The 20,599-nt window shown below is 41.5% G+C and overlaps 2 protein-coding genes across 3 annotated transcripts; both read right to left on the bottom strand.

The window, feature by feature from the left end:
- Positions 1-1,504: 1,504 nt before the first annotated feature.
- LOC135108974 (uncharacterized) lies at positions 1,505-5,169 on the bottom strand. 2 transcript variants are annotated; one of them, XM_064019896.1, is made up of 2 exons: positions 4,964-5,169; positions 1,505-3,657 (listed from the first exon to the last, which is right to left on the bottom strand). In XM_064019896.1, the coding sequence occupies exon 2, from the start codon at positions 3,588-3,590 to the stop codon at positions 1,911-1,913; it is 1,680 nt and encodes a 559-aa protein (XP_063875966.1). In that variant the 5' UTR covers positions 3,591-3,657; positions 4,964-5,169; the 3' UTR covers positions 1,505-1,910. The 2 variants fall into 2 exon arrangements, with proteins under 2 accessions (XP_063875966.1, XP_063875974.1); XM_064019904.1 differs by having other exon boundaries at positions 4,984-5,169.
- A 2,776-nt stretch (positions 5,170-7,945) lies between these two features.
- On the bottom strand, positions 7,946-18,064 carry LOC135106383 (uncharacterized). Its single transcript, XM_064015348.1, has 4 exons — positions 17,906-18,064; positions 14,841-16,585; positions 14,112-14,115; positions 7,946-10,116 (listed from the first exon to the last, which is right to left on the bottom strand). Exons 2-4 carry the CDS (start codon positions 16,570-16,572, stop codon positions 8,370-8,372), a joined length of 3,483 nt encoding a protein of 1,160 aa, XP_063871418.1. The 5' UTR covers positions 16,573-16,585; positions 17,906-18,064; the 3' UTR covers positions 7,946-8,369.
- Positions 18,065-20,599: the final 2,535 nt, after the last annotated feature.

Here is a 20,599-nt window from a genome sequence, read left to right as displayed (position 1 = left end):
ATTTTGCTATGTAGAATATGAAATAAAGGTATGAAGACTAACGAGGGCCCAATAACAGTATGATTGAAACAACTGCATTGTATTGTTTTCTTGACGGCCAGAAAGACCTCTTCATTAATATGCTGCCCCATAAAGCCAATATCAACAGCATAACAGAGTGATTCATGGTGAACACCTGACTTGTTAGTCAAATTTGATCTCTCTCTCTCTCTCTCTCTCTCTCTCTCTCTCTCTCTCTCTCTCTCTCCTCTCTCTCTCTCTCTCTCTCTCTATAAGAAGATAAAACGTTAACGTCGATTATAAACCTGTCAGCTTAACTTCAATTGTAGGGAAAATAATGGAGTCAATAGTCGCGAAGAACGTTAGGGAATATATAGGAAATAATAATAATAATAATAATAATAATAATAAAAAGAAGAAAAAAGAAGAAAAGAAACAAGAATGAGTAGATCACATCAAAGAAATAACACATTAAATGTTAATTTCTACAACAAAATCAAAAGATTTAAAGTCTCTCTCTCTCTCTCTCTCTTACCGAATTGAGTAAATGCTTGTTTCTTTCTGCTTCTAAGTTTTATTTATAGATTATGACAATAATATGCAGCAGGTACATAAAACATGAAGACAATTAATCAACTCAGCATTATATATGCAAATGCAATTCAAATATAATCCTACAACTTATCACCAGTCAACTACAGACAATAACTAACAACAAACATTTCTCTACTCCCTAAGTCTATGCAGTTAGTCATTAATATTGCTAATACAGGGTCACCCTAATTCCAACATCAAGATTAAAGTCTGTGTCATCTTTGCTACGTCTATCATGTCAAGTGTAGAAAGGCGACGTGTCCACTGCACTGCCGATAACGAGGAAACACTGATCCAAGACGTTACTCTAAGACTCTGATCTTCCTTGAATTTGGTAGTGGGGCAGAGCAAATCTTGTGGTGGCAATGTTCTGCAAATCCAAATCCACCATTTCTGTATATGCAAGTACGAACCCTGCAGACTCAAGTGCCTTCCTCCACACTGAAATATTCATGAACTTTTATCTCCTAGAACAAAATTACATATGAACTCTAAATCTTCTTCCACGAAGTTGCAAGTTGTGTTATCTCCATGCATACTTTACCACTCCTCCATTGCTAACTTTGCACAGGGACCTTGTCCGCCCCTTACATTGGCTTGATAACTCTCTTAGTCATAGAAAAGTTACCTTGCTAAAGACACATGTTCAGTGTCATCTTAAACATACACATATAAACATACACAGGGACTTTGTCCGCCCCTTACATTGGCTTGCTCTCTTAATCATATAAAAATTACAAAGGATATACATAGTATAGTAGTAATAATTAATAAGTAAAAGATCATGCATGCAATACAACACCTACGTCACTGAATGCCTCACACCTCCACTGATCGTCTGTCACAATTTTCATTTCTCTCAGGGCGACTAATACACCCCTTTAATTTAAAATTTCTGCCCATGTTGCAATTTTATTGTGTGTGTGTGTGTGTGTGTGTGTGTGTGTGTGTGTGTGTGTGTGTGTGTGTGTGTGTGTGTGTGTGTGTGTGTGTGTGTGAGAGAGAGAGAGAGAGAGAGAGAGAGAGAGAGAGAGAGAGAGAGAGAGAGAGAGAGAGAGAGAGAGAGAGAGAGAGAGAGAGAGGGAGGGAGGGAGGGAGGGAGGGAGGGAGGGAGGGAGGGAGAGAGAGAGAGAGAGAGAGAGAGAGAGAGAGAGAGAGAGAGAGAGAGAGAGAGAGAGAGAGAGAGAGAGAGAGAGAGAGAGAGAGAGAGAGAGAGAGAGAGAGAAATTTGAAATATTAATTGAAATGGAGAAAAAAAAATGAAAAAAAAATCTTAATGTTAATTTTCCATTGATGCTTTGGAGATTTTTCACTCTTTACTGCTCGTCATCCATAGCCTCGCATTTCTGATTTGGATTAAAATTTCCTGTTTCAATATCCTTTACTTGCTCCGCCATTTGTCTTATTTGGTTAAGCTGACTAACCCTTTCTTGCCATCCCGCCTTTGCTGTTCTTTCCTCATTCTTTATCATCATGTCGATGTATTCGACAGTGCTCAGTGGATCTGGTCTCAGAGCTATTTCCCTTAGTCTCTCAAGGGACTTCCGCACACAGTCAGCCATTTGCAGTATCTTTTCCTGTCCCTCTTCATATTCCGCCTGAATCTCGTCAATCAGATTCTGCGCGGTCAGTTTCTTCCCTCTTGCCTTTTCGTATCGTTCACGAATTTCATCCACCGTCTTTACAGATTTCTTCCTTGTGACATAGAACATGTAGTCACATATTTGATGTTCTGCAGCAGGGCAATGTGAAGGGCAGACCAAACACATCGATGACTTGTTCATACTCGTAGGAGGAAATCCAAAGATTGCTCCAAATCCCGACCCAAGAGAGTGAGCCGCTGAATTACTCATAGCATAGCACCCTAAGTCACCAAGACCAAGAGTGTGAGCCACGCAGTTTTGGCAACAAGTGCGCTCACATTTCAAACAGTTACGCATTCCTGGAAAAAGAAACGAATTACTAGGTTTCTTTTCATAGACATCTTCCTCAACTTCTACTGTGTAATTTTTGTTTTTTTCTATTTCAAATTCATGTTCTTTTAACAATTTCTTCTCCTTTTCTAGGGTATTCAGTTTACTTAGGCCTACTCTGATTTCCTTTTCTATGCCTTCAATGTATACTTCAATGCTTTTGCGCTCACGAAGGACATCTTTAGTAAGAACGAGGCTCTTGCTTTCGACATGGAGGAGTTTCTCCAGGAAGATCTGGAAACTTTCACATCCCATTTCCCAGAAAAGAGAGGCAAATCTCTGGTTTTTACCCGTCTGGGTGTAAAGAGCAGAATTATTGAACTGGAAGTATTCCTTGTATGGTATTTCAGCTTCTCTCACAGCACTTAGCACCTCGGGCTCCTGTCCGTCAGCAAAAGTAACAAGGAGGAAAATATTGTCACTTATGTCTTTGCCAAACAGTGCAAGGATACTGTCAAAGACGTATTTTTGCCCTACAGAGAGTCTTGCCTGGGAAGCCTGAACCACAAAGCCAATAGCATCGATGTGGCTGATGCCAGCATCTCCTGGGGTGGTGAAAAACTTGCGAAGTTGCTCCACTATTTCTTTGTCGCGGTTAATGCCCTTAGTGTCGCCGAAACCTGGAGTGTCGATGATGGTGAGAGAATAAGGCGTTCGGAAACCGTCCTGGTGATGTAGAGTGTAGGAAGTAACATCCTTTGTCTGGCTCACTGCCTGGTTGGCGTTACTGTCCTCCACAATCATTTTGAAGCGGAATTTGTCATCCCAGTCAACTCCAAGGACGTAGTTAACCAGCCCATTGATGAGTGTTGTCTTTCCAGAACCTGTTTCCCCCACCATCATGATAACTTTGTTTGCATTGCTCTGAATGCTACGTCCGTACTCTAGCTTTACAAAGTGCCCGTCTTCATCCCGCGCCGTCTGCTCCATTGGAATAGCATAGACACTTGGAGTTCCATCTTGGACAACGGTGGAGCGTTGAAGAACGGACAGTTTGAGGTGCGTCTCTCCAGTTCCCGCCATCTTCACAAGCTGCCTTGGTGCAGTTGACGTCTGTGATACGACTGACTGCTGCGTAGACTGGATGGATCTGCAAGGACGTAGTTAGATGTAATGTCACTGAAATATGTGGCATTCGTTCCCAATGCTGTAATGCAGTACATATGACTGAGAGAGAGAGAGAGAGAGAGAGAGAGAGAGAGAGAGAGAGAGAGAGAGAGAGAGAGAGAGAGAGAGAGAGAGAGATAGTAGTAGTAGTAGTAGTAGTAGTAGTAGTAGTAGTAGTAGTAGTAAAATAATAATAATAATAATAATAATAATAATAATAATAATAATAATAATAATAATAATAATAATAATAATACACACACACACACACACACACACACACACACACACACACACACACACACACACACACACACACAAAAACAGCAACAAAAACAATGTTCATCTCACCGCGTAGAGTACAAGTTAGCACGCTCGGCTCACAACCAAGAAGGCCGGGTTCGAACCCCTGGCGCGGCGAGGCAAATGTGCGAGCCTCTTGAGACTGGTCATTGTTGGTGTGGCCGCGAGTGAGGAGGAAAGATGCACTTGAGGAGCCAGTAAGTCAATTTGTCCCAGCACGATTATTATGCTTGCTGAGGGGCTTTAAGTAAAACGCGCTCCCCGTGCAGGGTGTCCCTCCCGCGACGCAAGATTGGCTTCCGCTCACTGATAGTCAGTGTCCTTCACTTGTCTTCACACACACACACACACACACACACACACACACACACACACACTCCGCGTCTCTTCGATGCGATGGTGGACCCGGATCTTTTGTTACATTAAAACCCAGATTCGGATCGTAATGCAGAAAGTATTTTGACTGCGGATATCCAATACATCACTAATATCACTCACTGCATAAATAAACTGATACATGTAAAAAAAATATCCATATCCACTACCATGGATATGTAGGTAAAACTAATCCGCAACCGTAAATGTTATTTTAACCTTTGCACTTTTATCTGCCACCCCATTTTAAGGAAATATCCAGCTCCGCCCTCGCTGGGCCTTAAAATTTAATATCTAATACATCACTACTATATATTATGGACAACATATGGATCAGAAGTGTACATTGTGTTCATAACGTCATTGCCTCTTTTTTTTACTTCAGGTGAAAAGCTTGCGTAAAGCTTGAAAAATCCTTAAGTTGATGTAATTGTCAAACAACACCACAAAATGCAGAAAATGACGTGACGTACATGAAGCGATTTGTGTAAAATGTAAATCAAAGCTTCTGTCTTATGATATCGGGTAGTACTGAAGCAAAAATTGTCTTTCAGTTATTCAACGCTGGCTTTGTATTACGCCAACGAAACAAGACGAGAACAAGAACTCACCAGCAGAGAAGTGTATTTACCAAGAGTGAGAGGCTGGAGTCCTTCGTTCCCCGAGATCTTGTGAGTGAATGGCGAGGTGCCTGCTGGGCGGTTGGTCCTCGGCTCGAGCACCCAAGTGGGGGGTCCTTCCTGTGCACCCCAACTCAACCCCCACCAATCACGATGCTGAGAATTCCCACAACGTCCAATGAGAAGCGAGATGAAAACTGGGTGGATGACAGGATATACAGGACTTGAACGCGTAATAGGTATCATTATTCCAAGTAAAAAAATACATACAAATATGGATGCTCTCTCTCTCTCTCTCTCTCTCTCTCTCTCTCTCTCTCTCTCTCTATATATATATATATATATATATATATATATATATATATATATATATATATATATGACCATATCTCTACGATGTTGGGTCGCCTTTTTTTTTTTTTTTTTTTAATCCATCATTCGTGGTGTTGTTGCCATCGATTCATAATTTACTACTTCCTTCACATCCTCCGTAAATAAGATACTGTATGAAACTGTCAGTGATATCATGAATGCATCCTATATTGTCTATGGTGATTAGACCCAGAATGGATCAATAACATGGATGGGGTAAAGGGAGAAGCCGAGATGAAAATAATAAATATGTAACAATAAAAAAAACACACAATAACAAAAATGAGTTAATAAACCAACAAACAAAAGTTAATGCCGCTGTGAAGAAATAGTAGATAGTTGAGAAGTCCTTGGACTGACGTGTCATGCAACATTCGTGCACATATGAACATATGATATGGTTCGATACCAACAATAGCAACGTGGACTCCCCACACACTGTTACCTATTACTATACTTCAATATTTCTCACTATAACCTTCTATCCCCACTCTTACTTCGCTTCACCCCGCTTTTTCTAAAAAAAAAAAAAAAGAAAGGTTCAATACCTCAGTGAAGACTTTTGCTCTGCAGCTGATGCTGACGTGGATGATGTGCGTGTAAAACCATTCTTGCCGATATCACTAAGTGGCAACTGCTAATCGGCTTTTTTTTTTTTTTTTTTTTTATCCTGGCAAAACGTTGGCACACTTTAGAATTGCCAGATGTCGCCTGCGAGACCGGCATCAGTGGAAAACACGGCAAAACTCCTTCATCTTGTTCCTTTACACATAGCACTATCCTTAACCCATGAAGTGCAGTGACATGTGTTTGTCACATGTCTGACAAGAAACACACCGGGAAAGGTAAGACACAAGACTCGTTCCCCTTGGTCAACGGTAACGGGCGGGCGACAGGACCAGGACGCGTCCCATGAAACAGGAAATGTTTAGGGGGGGCCGGGTGTGGCATGTAGTGTGGGGGAAGACATGGGAAGGAAACAACAGTCTCTCTCTTTCTCTCTCTCTCTCTCTCTCTACACACACACACACACACACACACACACACACAGAGAAAGAGGAAATCGTACATCAGAGGACTGTGATCAATTCATTTTGCTATGTAGAATATGAAATAAAGGTATGAAGACTAACGAGGGCCCAATAACAGTATGATTGAAACAACTGCATTGTATTGTTTTCTTGACGGCCAGAAAGACCTCTTCATTAATTTGCTGCCCCATAAAGCCAATATCAACAGCATAACAGAGTGATTCATGGTGAACACCTGACTTGTTAGTCAAATTTGATCTCTCTCTCTCTCTCTCTCTCTCTCTCTCTCTCTCTCTCTCTCTCTCTCTCTCTCTCTCTCTCTCTCTCTCTCTATAAGAAGATAAAACGTTAACGTCGATTATAAACCTGTCAGCTTAACTTCAATTGTAGGGAAAATAATGGAGTCAATAGTCGCGAAGAACGTTAGGGAATATATAGGAAATAATAATAATAATAATAATAATAATAATAATAATAAAAAGAAGAAAAAAGAAGAAAAGAAACAAGAATGAGTAGATCACATCAAAGAAATAACACATTAAATGTTAATTTCTACAACAAAATCAAAAGATTTAAAGTCTCTCTCTCTCTCTCTCTCTTACCGAATTGAGTAAATGCTTGTTTCTTTCTGCTTCTAAGTTTTATTTATAGATTATGACAATAATATGCAGCAGGTACATAAAACATGAAGACAATTAATCAACTCAGCATTATATATGCAAATGCAATTCAAATATAATCCTACAACTTATCACCAGTCAACTACAGACAATAACTAACAACAAACATTTCTCTACTCCCTAAGTCTATGCAGTTAGTCATTAATATTGCTAATACAGGGTCACCCTAATTCCAACATCAAGATTAAAGTCTGTGTCATCTTTGCTACGTCTATCATGTCAAGTGTAGAAAGGCGACGTGTCCACTGCACTGCCGATAACGAGGAAACACTGATCCAAGACGTTATCTAAGACTCTGATCTTCCTTGAATTTGGTAGTGGGGCAGAGCAAATCTTGTGGTGGCAATGTTCTGCAAATCCAAATCCACCATTTCTGTATATGCAAGTACGAACCCTGCAGACTCAAGTGCCTTCCTCCACACTGAAATATTCATGAACTTTTATCTCCTAGAACAAAATTACATATGAACTCTAAATCTTCTTCCACGAAGTTGCAAGTTGTGTTATCTCCATGCATACTTTACCACTCCTCCATTGCTAACTTTGCACAGGGACCTTGTCCGCCCCTTACATTGGCTTGATAACTCTCTTAGTCATAGAAAAGTTACCTTGCTAAAGACACATGTTCAGTGTCATCTTAAACATACACATATAAACATACACAGGGACTTTGTCCGCCCCTTACATTGGCTTGCTCTCTTAATCATATAAAAATTACAAAGGATATACATAGTATAGTAGTAATAATTAATAAGTAAAAGATCATGCATGCAATACAACACCTACGTCACTGAATGCCTCACACCTCCACTGATCGTCTGTCACAATTTTCATTTCTCTCAGGGCGACTAATACACCCCTTTAATTTAAAATTTCTGCCCATGTTGCAATTTATTTGTGTGTGTGTGTGTGTGTGTGTGTGTGTGTGTGTGTGTGTGTGTGTGTGTGTGTGAGAGAGAGAGAGAGAGAGAGAGAGAGAGAGAGAGAGAGAGAGAGAGAGAGAGAGAGAGAGAGAGAGAGAGAGAGAGAGAGAGAGAGAGAGAGAGAGGGAGGGAGGGAGGGAGGGAGGGAGGGAGGGAGGGAGGGAGGGAGGGAGGGAGGGAGGGAGAGAGAGAGAGAGAGAGAGAGAGAGAGAGAGAGAGAGAGAGAGAGAGAGAGAGAGAGAGAGAGAGAGAGAGAGAGAGAGAGAGAGAGAGAGAGAGAGAGAGAGAGAGAGAGAGAGAAATTTGAAATATTAATTGAAATGGAGAAAAAAAATGAAAAAAAAAATCTTAATGTTAATTTTCCATTGATGCTTTGGAGATTTTTCACTCTTTACTGCTCGTCATCCATAGCCTCGCATTTCTGATTTGGATTAAAATTTCCTGTTTCAATATCCTTTACTTGCTCCGCCATTTGTCTTATTTGGTTAAGCTGACTAACCCTTTCTTGCCATCCCGCCTTTGCTGTTCTTTCCTCATTCTTTATCATCATGTCGATGTATTCGACAGTGCTCAGTGGATCTGGTCTCAGAGCTATTTCCCTTAGTCTCTCAAGGGACTTCCGCACACAGTCAGCCATTTGCAGTATCTTTTCCTGTCCCTCTTCATATTCCGCCTGAATCTCGTCAATCAGATTCTGCGCGGTCAGTTTCTTCCCTCTTGCCTTTTCGTATCGTTCACGAATTTCATCCACCGTCTTTACAGATTTCTTCCTTGTGACATAGAACATGTAGTCACATATTTGATGTTCTGCAGCAGGGCAATGTGAAGGGCAGACCAAACACATCGATGACTTGTTCATACTCGTAGGAGGAAATCCAAAGATTGCTCCAAATCCCGACCCAAGAGAGTGAGCCGCTGAATTACTCATAGCATAGCACCCTAAGTCACCAAGACCAAGAGTGTGAGCCACGCAGTTTTGGCAACAAGTGCGCTCACATTTCAAACAGTTACGCATTCCTGGAAAAAGAAACGAATTACTAGGTTTCTTTTCATAGACATCTTCCTCAACTTCTACTGTGTAATTTTTGTTTTTTTCTATTTCAAATTCATGTTCTTTTAACAATTTCTTCTCCTTTTCTAGGGTATTCAGTTTACTTAGGCCTACTCTGATTTCCTTTTCTATGCCTTCAATGTATACTTCAATGCTTTTGCGCTCACGAAGGACATCTTTAGTAAGAACGAGGCTCTTGCTTTCGACATGGAGGAGTTTCTCCAGGAAGATCTGGAAACTTTCACATCCCATTTCCCAGAAAAGAGAGGCAAATCTCTGGTTTTTACCCGTCTGGGTGTAAAGAGCAGAATTATTGAACTGGAAGTATTCCTTGTATGGTATTTCAGCTTCTCTCACAGCACTTAGCACCTCGGGCTCCTGTCCGTCAGCAAAAGTAACAAGGAGGAAAATATTGTCACTTATGTCTTTGCCAAACAGTGCAAGGATACTGTCAAAGACGTATTTTTGCCCTACAGAGAGTCTTGCCTGGGAAGCCTGAACCACAAAGCCAATAGCATCGATGTGGCTGATGCCAGCATCTCCTGGGGTGGTGAAAAACTTGCGAAGTTGCTCCACTATTTCTTTGTCGCGGTTAATGCCCTTAGTGTCGCCGAAACCTGGAGTGTCGATGATGGTGAGAGAATAAGGCGTTCGGAAACCGTCCTGGTGATGTAGAGTGTAGGAAGTAACATCCTTTGTCTGGCTCACTGCCTGGTTGGCGTTACTGTCCTCCACAATCATTTTGAAGCGGAATTTGTCATCCCAGTCAACTCCAAGGACGTAGTTAACCAGCCCATTGATGAGTGTTGTCTTTCCAGAACCTGTTTCCCCCACCATCATGATAACTTTGTTTGCATTGCTCTGAATGCTACGTCCGTACTCTAGCTTTACAAAGTGCCCGTCTTCATCCCGCGCCGTCTGCTCCATTGGAATAGCATAGACACTTGGAGTTCCATCTTGGACAACGGTGGAGCGTTGAAGAACGGACAGTTTGAGGTGCGTCTCTCCAGTTCCCGCCATCTTCACAAGCTGCCTTGGTGCAGTTGACGTCTGTGATACGACTGACTGCTGCGTAGACTGGATGGATCTGCAAGGACGTAGTTAGATGTAATGTCACTGAAATATGTGGCATTCGTTCCCAATGCTGTAATGCAGTACATATGACTGAGAGAGAGAGAGAGAGAGAGAGAGAGAGAGAGAGAGAGAGAGAGAGAGAGAGAGAGAGAGAGAGAGAGAGAGAGAGAGAGATAGTAGTAGTAGTAGTAGTAGTAGTAGTAGTAGTAGTAGTAGTAAAATAATAATAATAATAATAATAATAATAATAATAATAATAATAATAATAATAATAATAATAATAATAATACACACACACACACACACACACACACACACACACACACACACACACACACACACACACACACACACACAAAAACAGCAACAAAAACAATGTTCATCTCACCGCGTAGAGTACAAGTTAGCACGCTCGGCTCACAACCAAGAAGGCCGGGTTCGAACCCCTGGCGCGGCGAGGCAAATGTGCGAGCCTCTTGAGACTGGTCATTGTTGGTGTGGCCGCGAGTGAGGAGGAAAGATGCACTTGAGGAGCCAGTAAGTCAATTTGTCCCAGCACGATTATTATGCTTGCTGAGAGGCTTTAAGTAAAACGCGCTCCCCGTGCAGGGTGTCCCTCCCGCGACGCAAGATTGGCTTCCGCTCACTGATAGTCAGTGTCCTTCACTTGTCTTCACACACACACACACACACACACACACACACACACACACACACTCCGCGTCTCTTCGATGCGATGGTGGACCCGGATCTTTTGTTACATTAAAACCCAGATTCGGATCGTAATGCAGAAAGTATTTTGACTGCGGATATCCAATACATCACTAATATCACTCACTGCATAAATAAACTGATACATGTAAAAAAAATATCCATATCCACTACCATGGATATGTAGGTAAAACTAATCCGCAACCGTAAATGTTATTTTAACCTTTGCACTTTTATCTGCCACCCCATTTTAAGGAAATATCCAGCTCCGCCCTCGCTGGGCCTTAAAATTTAATATCTAATACATCACTACTATATATTATGGACAACATATGGATCAGAAGTGTACATTGTGTTCATAACGTCATTGCCTCTTTTTTTACTTCAGGTGAAAAGCTTGCGTAAAGCTTGAAAAATCCTTAAGTTGATGTAATTGTCAAACAACACCACAAAATGCAGAAAATGACGTGACGTACATGAAGCGATTTGTGTAAAATGTAAATCAAAGCTTCTGTCTTATGATATCGGGTAGTACTGAAGCAAAAATTGTCTTTCAGTTATTCAACGCTGGCTTTGTATTACGCCAACGAAACAAGACGAGAACAAGAACTCACCAGCAGAGAAGTGTATTTACCAAGAGTGAGAGGCTGGAGTCCTTCGTTCCCCGAGATCTTGTGAGTGAATGGCGAGGTGCCTGCTGGGCGGTTGGTCCTCGGCTCGAGCACCCAAGTGGGGGGTCCTTCCTGTGCACCCCAACTCAACCCCCACCAATCACGATGCTGAGAATTCCCACAACGTCCAATGAGAAGCGAGATGAAAACTGGGTGGATGACAGGATATACAGGACTTGAACGCGTAATAGGTATCATTATTCCAAGTAAAAAAATACATACAAATATGGATGCTCTCTCTCTCTCTCTCTCTCTCTCTCTCTCTCTCTCTCTCTCTCTCTCTATATATATATATATATATATATATATATATATATATATATATATATATGACCATATCTCTACGATGTTGGGTCGCCTTTTTTTTTTTTTTTTTTAATCCATCATTCGTGGTGTTGTTGCCATCGATTCATAATTTACTACTTCCTTCACATCCTCCGTAAATAAGATACTGTATGAAACTGTCAGTGATATCATGAATGCATCCTATATTGTCTATGGTGATTAGACCCAGAATGGATCAATAACATGGATGGGGTAAAGGGAGAAGCCGAGATGAAAATAATAAATATGTAACAATAAAAAAAACACACAATAACAAAAATGAGTTAATAAACCAACAAACAAAAGTTAATGCCGCTGTGAAGAAATAGTAGATAGTTGAGAAGTCCTTGGACTGACGTGTCATGCAACATTCGTGCACATATGAACATATGATATGGTTCGATACCAACAATAGCAACGTGGACTCCCCACACACTGTTACCTATTACTATACTTCAATATTTCTCACTATAACCTTCTATCCCCACTCTTACTTCGCTTCACCCCGCTTTTTCTAAAAAAAAAAAAAAAAAAAGAAAGGTTCAATACCTCAGTGAAGACTTTTGCTCTGCAGCTGATGCTGACGTGGATGATGTGCGTGTAAAACCATTCTTGCCGATATCACTAAGTGGCAACTGCTAATCGGCTTTTTTTTTTTTTTTATCCTGGCAAAACGTTGGCACACTTTAGAATTGCCAGATGTCGCCTGCGAGACCGGCATCAGTGGAAAACACGGCAAAACTCCTTCATCTTGTTCCTTTACACATAGCACTATCCTTAACCCATGAAGTGCAGTGACATGTGTTTGTCACATGTCTGACAAGAAACACACCGGGAAAGGTAAGACACAAGACTCGTTCCCCTTGGTCAACGGTAACGGGCGGGCGACAGGACCAGGACGCGTCCCATGAAACAGGAAATGTTTAGGGGGGGCCGGGTGTGGCATGTAGTGTGGGGGAAGACATGGGAAGGAAACAACAGTCTCTCTCTTTCTCTCTCTCTCTCTCTCTCTACACACACACACACACACACACACACACACAGAGAAAGAGGAAATCGTACATCAGAGGACTGTGATCAATTCATTTTGCTATGTAGAATATGAAATAAAGGTATGAAGACTAACGAGGGCCCAATAACAGTATGATTGAAACAACTGCATTGTATTGTTTTCTTGACGGCCAGAAAGACCTCTTCATTAATTTGCTGCCCCATAAAGCCAATATCAACAGCATAACAGAGTGATTCATGGTGAACACCTGACTTGTTAGTCAAATTTGATCTCTCTCTCTCTCTCTCTCTCTCTCTCTCTCTCTCTCTCTCTCTCTCTCTCTCTCTCTCTCTCTATAAGAAGATAAAACGTTAACGTCGATTATAAACCTGTCAGCTTAACTTCAATTGTAGGGAAAATAATGGAGTCAATAGTCGCGAAGAACGTTAGGGAATATATAGGAAATAATAATAATAATAATAATAATAATAATAATAATAAAAAGAAGAAAAAAGAAGAAAAGAAACAAGAATGAGTAGATCACATCAAAGAAATAACACATTAAATGTTAATTTCTACAACAAAATCAAAAGATTTAAAGTCTCTCTCTCTCTCTCTCTCTTACCGAATTGAGTAAATGCTTGTTTCTTTCTGCTTCTAAGTTTTATTTATAGATTATGACAATAATATGCAGCAGGTACATAAAACATGAAGACAATTAATCAACTCAGCATTATATATGCAAATGCAATTCAAATATAATCCTACAACTTATCACCAGTCAACTACAGACAATAACTAACAACAAACATTTCTCTACTCCCTAAGTCTATGCAGTTAGTCATTAATATTGCTAATACAGGGTCACCCTAATTCCAACATCAAGATTAAAGTCTGTGTCATCTTTGCTACGTCTATCATGTCAAGTGTAGAAAGGCGACGTGTCCACTGCACTGCCGATAACGAGGAAACACTGATCCAAGACGTTATCTAAGACTCTGATCTTCCTTGAATTTGGTAGTGGGGCAGAGCAAATCTTGTGGTGGCAATGTTCTGCAAATCCAAATCCACCATTTCTGTATATGCAAGTACGAACCCTGCAGACTCAAGTGCCTTCCTCCACACTGAAATATTCATGAACTTTTATCTCCTAGAACAAAATTACATATGAACTCTAAATCTTCTTCCACGAAGTTGCAAGTTGTGTTATCTCCATGCATACTTTACCACTCCTCCATTGCTAACTTTGCACAGGGACCTTGTCCGCCCCTTACATTGGCTTGATAACTCTCTTAGTCATAGAAAAGTTACCTTGCTAAAGACACATGTTCAGTGTCATCTTAAACATACACATATAAACATACACAGGGACTTTGTCCGCCCCTTACATTGGCTTGCTCTCTTAATCATATAAAAATTACAAAGGATATACATAGTATAGTAGTAATAATTAATAAGTAAAAGATCATGCATGCAATACAACACCTACGTCACTGAATGCCTCACACCTCCACTGATCGTCTGTCACAATTTTCATTTCTCTCAGGGCGACTAATACACCCCTTTAATTTAAAATTTCTGCCCATGTTGCAATTTATTTGTGTGTGTGTGTGTGTGTGTGTGTGTGTGTGTGTGTGTGTGTGTGTGTGTGTGTGTGTGTGAGAGAGAGAGAGAGAGAGAGAGAGAGAGAGAGAGAGAGAGAGAGAGAGAGAGAGAGAGAGAGAGAGAGAGAGAGAGAGAGAGAGAGAGAGAGAGAGGGAGGGAGGGAGGGAGGGAGGGAGGGAGGGAGGGAGGGAGGGAGGGAGGGAGGGAGGGAGGGAGGGAGAGAGAGAGAGAGAGAGAGAGAGAGAGAGAGAGAGAGAGAGAGAGAGAGAGAGAGAGAGAGAGAGAGAGAGAGAGAGAGAGAGAGAGAGAGAGAGAGAGAGAGAGAGAGAGAGAGAGAGAGAGAAATTTGAAATATTAATTGAAATGGAGAAAAAAATGAAAAAAAAAATCTTAATGTTAATTTTCCATTGATGCTTTGGAGATTTTTCACTCTTTACTGCTCGTCATCCATAGCCTCGCATTTCTGATTTGGATTAAAATTTCCTGTTTCAATATCCTTTACTTGCTCCGCCATTTGTCTTATTTGGTTAAGCTGACTAACCCTTTCTTGCCATCCCGCCTTTGCTGTTCTTTCCTCATTCTTTATCATCATGTCGATGTATTCGACAGTGCTCAGTGGATCTGGTCTCAGAGCTATTTCCCTTAGTCTCTCAAGGGACTTCCGCACACAGTCAGCCATTTGCAGTATCTTTTCCTGTCCCTCTTCATATTCCGCCTGAATCTCGTCAATCAGATTCTGCGCGGTCAGTTTCTTCCCTCTTGCCTTTTCGTATCGTTCACGAATTTCATCCACCGTCTTTACAGATTTCTTCCTTGTGACATAGAACATGTAGTCACATATTTGATGTTCTGCAGCAGGGCAATGTGAAGGGCAGACCAAACACATCGATGACTTGTTCATACTCGTAGGAGGAAATCCAAAGATTGCTCCAAATCCCGACCCAAGAGAGTGAGCCGCTGAATTACTCATAGCATAGCACCCTAAGTCACCAAGACCAAGAGTGTGAGCCACGCAGTTTTGGCAACAAGTGCGCTCACATTTCAAACAGTTACGCATTCCTGGAAAAAGAAACGAATTACTAGGTTTCTTTTCATAGACATCTTCCTCAACTTCTACTGTGTAATTTTTGTTTTTTTCTATTTCAAATTCATGTTCTTTTAACAATTTCTTCTCCTTTTCTAGGGTATTCAGTTTACTTAGGCCTACTCTGATTTCCTTTTCTATGCCTTCAATGTATACTTCAATGCTTTTGCGCTCACGAAGGACATCTTTAGTAAGAACGAGGCTCTTGCTTTCGACATGGAGGAGTTTCTCCAGGAAGATCTGGAAACTTTCACATCCCATTTCCCAGAAAAGAGAGGCAAATCTCTGGTTTTTACCCGTCTGGGTGTAAAGAGCAGAATTATTGAACTGGAAGTATTCCTTGTATGGTATTTCAGCTTCTCTCACAGCACTTAGCACCTCGGGCTCCTGTCCGTCAGCAAAAGTAACAAGGAGGAAAATATTGTCACTTATGTCTTTGCCAAACAGTGCAAGGATACTGTCAAAGACGTATTTTTGCCCTACAGAGAGTCTTGCCTGGGAAGCCTGAACCACAAAGCCAATAGCATCGATGTGGCTGATGCCAGCATCTCCTGGGGTGGTGAAAAACTTGCGAAGTTGCTCCACTATTTCTTTGTCGCGGTTAATGCCCTTAGTGTCGCCGAAACCTGGAGTGTCGATGATGGTGAGAGAATAAGGCGTTCGGAAACCGTCCTGGTGATGTAGAGTGTAGGAAGTAACATCCTTTGTCTGGCTCACTGCCTGGTTGGCGTTACTGTCCTCCACAATCATTTTGAAGCGGAATTTGTCATCCCAGTCAACTCCAAGGACGTAGTTAACCAGCCCATTGATGAGTGTTGTCTTTCCAGAACCTGTTTCCCCCACCATCATGATAACTTTGTTTGCATTGCTCTGAATGCTACGTCCGTACTCTAGCTTTACAAAGTGCCCGTCTTCATCCCGCGCCGTCTGCTCCATTGGAATAGCATAGACACTTGGAGTTCCATCTTGGACAACGGTGGAGCGTTGAAGAACGGACAGTTTGAGGTGCGTCTCTCCAGTTCCCGCCATCTTCACAAGCTGCCTTGGTGCAGTTGACGTCTGTGATACGACTGACTGCTGCATAGACTGGATGGATCTGCAAGGACGTAGTTAGATGTAATGTCACTGAAATATGTGGCATTCGTTCCCAATGCTGTAATGCAGTACATATGACTGAGAGAGAGAGAGAGAGAGAGAGAGAGAGAGAGAGAGAGAGAGAGAGAGAGAGAGAGAGAGAGAGAGAGAGAGAGAGATAGTAGTAGTAGTAGTAGTAGTAGTAGTAGTAGTAGTAGTAGTAGTAGTAAAATAATAATAATAATAATAATAATAATAATAATAATAATAATAATAATAATAATAATAATAATAATACACACACACACACACACACACACACACACACACACACACACACACACACACACACACACACACACACACACACACAAAAACAGCAACAAAAACAATGTTCATCTCACCGCGTAGAGTACAAGTTAGCACGCTCGGCTCACAACCAAGAAGGCCGGGTTCGAACCCCTGGCGCGGCGAGGCAAATGTGCGAGCCTCTTGAGACTGGTCATTGTTGGTGTGGCCGCGAGTGAGGAGGAAAGATGCACTTGAGGAGCCAGTAAGTCAATTTGTCCCAGCACGATTATTATGCTTGCTGAGAGGCTTTAAGTAAAACGCGCTCCCCGTGCAGGGTGTCCCTCCCGCGACGCAAGATTGGCTTCCGCTCACTGATAGTCAGTGTCCTTCACTTGTCTTCACACACACACACACACACACACACACACACACACACACACACTCCGCGTCTCTTCGATGCGATGGTGGACCCGGATCTTTTGTTACATTAAAACCCAGATTCGGATCGTAATGCAGAAAGTATTTTGACTGCGGATATCCAATACATCACTAATATCACTCACTGCATAAATAAACTGATACATGTAAAAAAAATATCCATATCCACTACCATGGATATGTAGGTAAAACTAATCCGCAACCGTAAATGTTATTTTAACCTTTGCACTTTTATCTGCAACCCCATTTTAAGGAAATATCCAGCTCCGCCGTCGCTGGGCCTTAAAATTTAATATCTAATACATCACTACTATATATTATGGACAACATATGGATCAGAAGTGTACATTGTGTTCATAACGTCATTGCCTATTTTTTTTACTTCAGGTGAAAAGCTTGCGTAAAGCTTGAAAAATCCTTAAGTTGATGTAATTGTCAAACAACACCACAAAATGCAGAAAATGACGTGACGTACATGAAGCGATTTGTGTAAAATGTAAATCAAAGCTTCTGTCTAATGATATCGGGTAGTACTGAAGCAAAAATTGTCTTTCAGTTATTCAACGCTGGCTTTGTATTACGCCAACGAAACAAGACGAGAACAAGAACTCACCAGCAGAGAAGTGTATTTACCAAGAGTGAGAGGCTGGAGTCCTTCGTTCCCCGAGATCTTGTGAGTGAATGGCGAGGTGCCTGCTGGGCGGTTGGTCCTCGGCTCGAGCACCCAAGTGGGGGGTCCTTCCTGTGCACCCCAACTCAACCTCCACCAATCACGATGCTGAGAATTCCCACAACGTCCAATGAGAAGCGAGATGAAAACTGGGTGGATGACAGGATATACTCGTACAGGACTTGAACGCGTAATAGGTATCATTATTCCAAGTAAAAAAATACATACAAATATGGATGCTCTCTCTCTCTCTCTCTCTCTCTCTCTCTCTCTCTCTCTCTCTCTCTATATATATATATATATATATATATGACCATATCTCTACGATGTTGGGTCGCCTTTTTTTTTTTTTTTTAATCCATCATTCGTGGTGTTGTTGCCATCGATTCATAATTTACTGCTTCCTTCACATCCTCCGTAAATAAGATACTGTATGAAACTGTCAGTGATATCATGAATGCATCCTATATTGTCTATGGTGATTAGACCCAGAATGGATCAATAACATGGATGGGGTAAAGGGAGAAGCCGAGATGAAAATAATAAATATGTAACAATAAAAAAAACACACAATAACAAAAATGAGTTAATAAACCAACAAACAAAAGTTAATGCCGCTGTGAAGAAATAGTAGATAGTTGAGAAGTCCTTGGACTGACGTGTCATGCAACATTCGTGCACATATGAACATATGATATGGTTCGATACCAACAATAGCAACGTGGACTCCCCACACACTGTTACCTATTACTATACTTCAATATTTCTCACTATAACCTTCTATCCCCACTCTTACTTCGCTTCACCCCGCTTTTTCTAAAAAAAAAAAAAAAGAAAGGTTCAATACCTCAGTGAAGACTTTTGCTCTGCAGCTGATGCTGACGTGGATGATGTGCGTGTAAAACCATTCTTGCCGATATCACTAAGTGGCAACTGCTAATCGGCTTTTTTTTTTTTTTTTTTTTTTATCCTGGCAAAACGTTGGTACACTTTAGAATTGCCAGATGTCGCCTGCGAGACCGGCATCAGTGGAAAACACGGCAAAACTCCTTCATCTTGTTCCTTTACACATAGCACTATCCTTAACCCATGAAGTGCAGTGACATGTGTTTGTCACATGTCTGACAAGAAACACACCGGGAAAGGTAAGACACAAGACTCGTTCCCCTTGGTCAACGGTAACGGGCGGGCAACAGGACCAGGACGCGTCCCATGAAACAGGAAATGTTTAGGGGGGGGTGTGGCATGTAGTGTGGGAAAGAACAGTCTCTCTCTCTCTCTCTCTCTCTCTCTCTCTCTCTCTCTCTCTCTACACACACACACACAGAGATAGAGAGGAAATTGTACATCAGAGGACTGATAAATTATTATTATTATTATTTTTTTTTTATGTACGAAGGACACTGGCCAAAGACAATAAAAATCCAATAAAAAACAAATGCTCACTGAAATGTCAGTCCCATAAAAGGATCAAAGCAGTAGTCAAAAATTGATGAATTAGTGTCTTGAAACCTCCCTCTTGAAGGAATTCAAGTCATAGGAAAATGGAAATACAGAAGCAGGCAAGGAGTTCCAGAGTTTACCAGAGAAAGGGATAAATGCTTGAGAATACTGGTTAACTCTTATGTTAGAGAGGTGGACAGAATAGGGGTGAGAGAAAGAAGAAAGTCTTGTGCAGCGATGCCGCGGGAGGAGGGGAGGCATGCAGTTAGCGAGATCAGAAGAGCAGTTAGCACGAAAATAGCGGTAGAAGACAGCTAGAGATGCAACATTGCGGCGGTGAGAGAGAGGCTGAAGACAGTCAGTTAGAGGAGAGGAGTTGATGAGACGAAAAGCTTTTGATTCCACCGTGTCTAGAAGAGCAGTATGAGTGGAACCCCCCCCCAGACATGTGAAGCATACTCCATACATGGACGGATAAGGCCCTTGTACAGAGTTAGCAGCTGGGGGGGGTGAGAAAAACTGGCGGAGACGTCTCAGAACACCTAACTTCATAGAAGCTGTTTTAGCTAGAGATGTGATGTGAAGTTTCCAGTTCAGATTATAAGTAAATTACACACCGAGGATGTTCAGTGTAGAAGAGGGGGACAGTTGAGTGTCATTGAAGAAGAGGGGATAGTTGCCTGGAAGGTTGTGTCGAGTTGATAGATGGAGGAATTGAGTTTTTGAGGCATTGAACAATACCAAGTTTGCTCTGCCCCAATCAGAAATTTTAGAAAGATCAGAAGTGAAGCGTTCTGTGGCTTCCCTGCGTGAAATCTTTACCTCCTGAAGTGTTGGACGTCTATGAAAAGACGTGGAAAAGTGCAGGGTGGTATCATCAGCGTAGGAGTGGATAGGACAAGAAGTTTGGTTTAGAAGATCATTAATGAATAATAAGAAGAGAGTGGGTGACAGGACAGAACCCTGAGGAACACCACTGTTAATAGATTTAGGAGAAGAACAGTGACCGTCTACCACACCAGCAATAGAACGGTCGGAAAGGAAACTTGAGATGAAGTTACAGAGAGAAGGATAGAAACCGTAGGAGGGTAGTTTGGAAAACAAAGCTTTGTGCCAGACTCTATCAAAAGCTTTTGATATGTCCAAGGCAACAGCAAAAGTTTCACCAAAATCTCTAAAATTTTGCTATGTAGA

This window comes from Scylla paramamosain, chromosome 2, assembly GCF_035594125.1.
Source record: "Scylla paramamosain isolate STU-SP2022 chromosome 2, ASM3559412v1, whole genome shotgun sequence".
Lineage (NCBI taxonomy): Eukaryota > Metazoa > Arthropoda > Malacostraca > Decapoda > Portunidae > Scylla > Scylla paramamosain.
Note: the sequence above shows the minus strand (reverse complement) of the source record. Positions and strands in the feature narration are given on the sequence as shown.